Source organism: Gobio gobio, assembly GCF_949357685.1.
Source record: "Gobio gobio genome assembly, chromosome: 24".
Taxonomy (NCBI): Eukaryota; Metazoa; Chordata; class Actinopteri; order Cypriniformes; family Gobionidae; genus Gobio; species Gobio gobio.
In genome coordinates, this window is record NC_137120.1 from 5,500,406 (window position 1) to 5,505,750 (window position 5,345).

Consider the following 5,345-nt stretch of genomic DNA (forward strand, 5'->3'; position numbering starts at 1 on the left):
CACCAGCCAGACGCCAAAAACACAGAGAAAAACTAATTTGAGAAACATTTTATTCATCGTTTCACTGAAAAGCCCTCGATAGTGACTCCTAAAATGTCTGAGAGATTGATCTGAAACACAACTGAACTGTGATATTTAGCTGGTTATCTGGCCCTGAAGGAAAACAGGAACAGTCAAAGTTCAGGCGATCAGCAAACAGGTTGTATGAAGCCAGACAAAACACACACACAGAGTGAACTAATTTTAAGTCAAAACCAGTGTAAATCAAGCAGAAATAAACAGGCTTGACAATGTGTCTTCATCCACATTCGCTCACTGATCCCAGGTCAACAAATCCTAGATTAGCGTTAAACTTTGCTTAACACTAGAACTCTATGACTACTAGAATGGCCATAGCGGTCATTCTGACTGTAGGTGTTTCTCAATGTCAAGGATCCTTCCTCTGTAGGACTAGTCCTTCCAAGTCACTTCCTTCAGAGGCTAGGCGAGGCTCCTCTTTAGCATTCGGAGAACAAGTAAATGGAACAGGCTTTCAAGTGCGCGTCAGCCTCATTACGTCAGTGAAAAGGTCCGTTAGCCATCAATAACGTCATTTGTATAATATCAATACGGTTGTAATTTGTACTGGCATTTAAAAGTTAAACTTTACTTATATTTACTACGGTTATAACAAATGTTTGGTAACGTAAATACTTACACTTGAAAGCATATTGCCCCGCCAACGTCCGATATTTTGTATTTTTTGAACAAGATAGCAAAGCTGCGCGCATAGGATTGTGGGTGATTTGAGAACGCTAAGTGCGCGAAGTCTACTCGTATGCATCCTTTCCTGTATATGGCATATTTTTCGAACGAAGGACTCAGACCTTGGTTGAAATTCCGAGGATCCTTGACATTGGAACAGCCCTCCGACGGATGTCGATGACGTAGCATCCTCGGAATTCTGGCTTCAGAGGATCCTTCCTTGACATTGAGAAACGCCTTGTTTGTACTAGACTGCACCAAATGTCATTTTTGTCATGTCATAATTACATTCGAAGAGTTTTTAGAATGAAACTTTATATATCTATCATCATATTTTATGATGGAATCACCCTAAAAAAAGTGTCAAAATCCTCAATTTGAATAAAATCGAACAATATGGATTACTTTCTTGTAATATATAATTGTGTAAGAGCTGCTAGACTGCGCATGAAGGTGTGTGCCTTCAACCGCAGTTCAAATTCTGTTTTTGAAAGTCTAAATGCCAACAAATATGGATAGTAGAAGAATATTTCATTAGATAAAACATGTTGTGAATTTGGGAAATTATTACATCTAACTTTTGGACTACGCTATATGTAGTTGAAACAGCGCCTCTTGCGTGTATTATTGTGCTTTTTTTAAATGCATGACTGTTTCCCCAATCATTATTACATATTCAGGTCTTTAGCGACCCAAATCTATATCTAACACAGATGGATCTCTACCGCAAAAATATAAAACTCTCCTGAAATCAGAGTAACAATTACAGAAGAATAAAAATAACTAATATTTTGTGACCTTTTGGTTCTTGTAAGGGCTCGGTTTTAGCAGATGTTTTATACCATCGTCACTGTCCTCGTCAGAGCTCATTTCCCAGCACATTCAGCATCCGGCTCATATTCACCATCTCAAACATATTCTCAAAAATATCATTTTCAGCATCTTCAAAATGAATATTTTGATTGCTGACAGCTTCTTCACCATTTGACTGCAGTAAAATCGCTGAGCTGATTCTTCCTATTCTTTTGTTTTCTGCCTGCGGTAACTATGAGTAAATTGTTTCATCAATAGATTCATCACTGTGAATCAGACATCGCCACCTTGAGGAATAAAGGAGAATTGCACTTTTTCAGTCATCAAAGATTTAATTATTGTCGTGAAGAAAAAAATTATACTTACACTCTTGCACACCTCACGTCGTTAGCAACCCTATACAATTTTTACAAAAAATTTATGAAAAAAACAGGCACTCTTTTATCATTTTATTATTTATTTATTTATTTTTCTTGTTATATTGTTTATAATGATTTGATTGAGGAATATGAACATTGTGAAGAGTTACTGCTGAACAGGCAGACGGCGAGCTGTAAAACATGAGAAAATAAAGAGAAATGAGGATGAATGAAGATATTCAAGCAGACGAGGAAGAAACATTGAGAGGAATCAAGACTGATCAAAAGTAGAGCATTTAAAACTCTGATAGAGAAAGTTAAATATAAACATATAAATATTAAGGAATTAGTCATGATAATATACTTATTTAGATCTAGCTGTAATAAAAAAAAAAAAAGATGAAACTGATATTTAACTCACCGTAGACAGAGAGACGAATATAATAAAGCCTTCTTATAAAATTCTCTAGTCTATAATCTCCAGCATGTTTCATTCGGATATTTGTGATGGTCAGAGATCCAGTTTGTTTGTCCAGCTTCAGTCTGTCTCTGAATCTCCCATCAAGAACATCATCATATACAGAGAATCTGTCTGCCCGTTTATTGATTGCAGCGATTAAAGTGCTTTCATTCCCAAATCTCCACACCATCACATCATCATCCTTCAGTTCTGTAAGACCAGAGTCTAGATTGACTGAATCTCCCTCAAACACTGACACTGAATCACAGAACAAACAGAAACAGGGTTTGTCACAGATAAACAGTTTATAATGGTTTATTAAATTAAATTGTTTAACATTCAAATTTGAAATAAAAAAATATCATAAAAAAACAAAATGATTAATTTCACTTTTGTCATAAAAAAAACAGGTACAAATGTTGTTGTTTTTTAACCCACCAATGACAGTGAGATAGAAATGAACGCTCATAGAGTTGGTCTTTAGTTTATATTCTCCATCATGTTCAGTTGTGGTGTTTGTGATGGTCAGAGATCCAGTTTGATTGTCCAGCTTCAGTCTGTCTCTGAATCTCCCATCAAGAACATCATCATATACAGTGAAGCTGTCGGCCTGTTTATTGATTTCAGCGATTAAAGTGTATCCAAACCACCATCGAATCTCATCATCATCCTTCACTTCAGTAAGACCAGAGTCTAGAGTGAATGAATCTCCCTCATTTGCTGATATTTTAACTATATCATCAAACACACAGAGCAAGCAGAAACAGGATTAAGAGTTATTTGCCAAAGTAAATGGTTTGAAATTAATATTTTACATGAATATAATTAATCAACAGAAGTAAAATGGAGTTTGGATTAATAATTTTATCTTTGTTTTGATTAAAATATAAAACAGGAGAAACTGATATTTAACTCACAATTGACATTAAGAATGAATTCAACCTTCAAACTGTTGGTCTGTAGTCTATAATCTCCAGCATGTTTCATTGTGAAGTTTGTGATGGTCAGAGATCCAGTTTGTTTGTCCAGCTTCAGTCTGTCTCTGAATCTCCCATCAAGAACATCATCATATAAAGTGAAGCTGTCGGCCGGTTTATTGATTACAGCGATTAAAGTGTTTTTAAACCTCCAGTGAATCTCATCATCATCATTCAGTTCAGTGAGACAGTCGAGAGTGACTGAATCTCCCTCAAACACTGACTTCAATTCAGTATAATCACCAAACACACCTGAAGAACAGAGTTTTTCACAGATTAAAGCTTTAAAATAACTTGATGTTGGTTTGATGAAGCTTCACTAAAATATTTTTAATCATTTAAATGTCAAATTAATAATATTCTGCAGCAGCACAAAGACAAAAGATGATGAATGAAAAGAGAAATAGATTTATTTATGGAACAATAACTAAATAAAAAAATATTTTCTTCATGTTATTTTAAGTCAGTGTAAACCGACTTAAAATAACAATTATTTTGGCCTCACAGACATGAAAGATGTCTTTACAAAGCTTAAAGTGTCTACGTTTATTTATGTACACTTAAAATAAAAACGAAATGTTGTCCTTTTCGCTAAATTAAAGAAAACTGTAACTCAGCGAATACTTGCCACACACAGACACGACAGATCTCTTTAGAAAGCTTAGGCTGTCTACTTTTAAAACACATAAAAATATATTCTATGTTTATTTAATTCGTATGAAAACAGCGAGAGGTACAGTTCCTCAAGTGGAGCCTCATTATCTTTAATGTGACCACACCCACGCCCGCAAAGCGATTCACATGCAAATCGTCCACCCATCCCCTCAAAACAAAAAATCATCTTCATCATTCTTCTGATTTCATCATTCTTGTGAATTTACCTTGGATTTACCTCAGAAGAAATTTTAACATGACAATTTTTAAGGTAAAACATTTCTTCTTACTTATATTAGCGTCGTTGATGCATAAACTTCACATTGTAGGCTACAAGTTGAACTATTGCCATACTAAAATGTGTGAAATCAATCACAGTTATATGAGAAAAACAGTGAATGTTAATCTTCTGTAACTCAGTTAACCAGTAATTTATCACATGATACCAGAACAGAAACAACTGAAGCCATAAAACACATTTAAAACTCACCAGCCAGACGCCACAAACAGAGCAAAACTAATCTGAGAAACATTTTCTTCATCGGTTCACTGAAAAGCCCTCGATAGTGACTCTTAAAATGACTGAACTGTGATATTTATCTGGTTGTGTGTGAATCCTCCCCTGACCTCCATCACAGTTTACTCTCAGACGTCCATCCTGTTTCACATCATGAAAATCAATGAGCTTTTGCTGATCTTACATTTTCAAACTCAAAACCAGGAACAGTCAAAGTTCAGGCGATCAGCAAACAGGTTTCTGAAGCAAAACACACACACACACACACACACACACACACACACACACACACACACACACACACACACACACACACACACACACGCACGCACACACACACACACACACACACACACACACACACACACACACACACACACACACAGTGAACAAAGTTTAAGTCAAGCCCACTGTAAATCAAGAAGAAATAAACAGGCTTGATTAATGTGTCTCTGTCCACACTAGTGTTTTCAAGTGTTTTCCACAAGTCTGAAAATGCTTAAATAAGCTACTGGTTCTGGTTTCTTTCTAATTTGAAAATAGTATTCAACAGGCATACATTTACTTTAATGTAACATCGTCTATCAGGCTTGTGTGAATTTTATATTATGCATAAAATCATTACTGTGCTCTAAATAATTAATTTCATGCAAAGTACACAGCGGCATGAGTCGCCTAAACTGAAGTTAGCAGTTCTCCCGCTTAACATGCAAACCAGTGGTTGTGTGGAGTATTAGACAAAAGAGAGAGAGGGCAGACTGAACTGGTGTCAGCGTAAGACAGTGCTGGAGGAACTCAGGGCTTTCGGGAGGCTCACCTGA

General features: G+C 35.9%; 1 protein-coding gene across 1 annotated transcript; it reads right to left on the reverse strand.

Moving 5' to 3' along the window:
• Positions 1-1,875: 1,875 nt before the first annotated feature.
• Positions 1,876-4,689, reverse strand: LOC307120254 (uncharacterized protein). The gene is made up of 5 exons (XM_079807182.1): positions 4,498-4,689; positions 3,294-3,605; positions 2,815-3,108; positions 2,338-2,634; positions 1,876-2,108 (listed from the first exon to the last, which is right to left on the reverse strand). Exons 1-5 carry the CDS (start codon positions 4,547-4,549, stop codon positions 2,083-2,085), a joined length of 981 nt encoding a protein of 326 aa, XP_079663308.1. The 5' UTR covers positions 4,550-4,689; the 3' UTR covers positions 1,876-2,082.
• Positions 4,690-5,345: the final 656 nt, after the last annotated feature.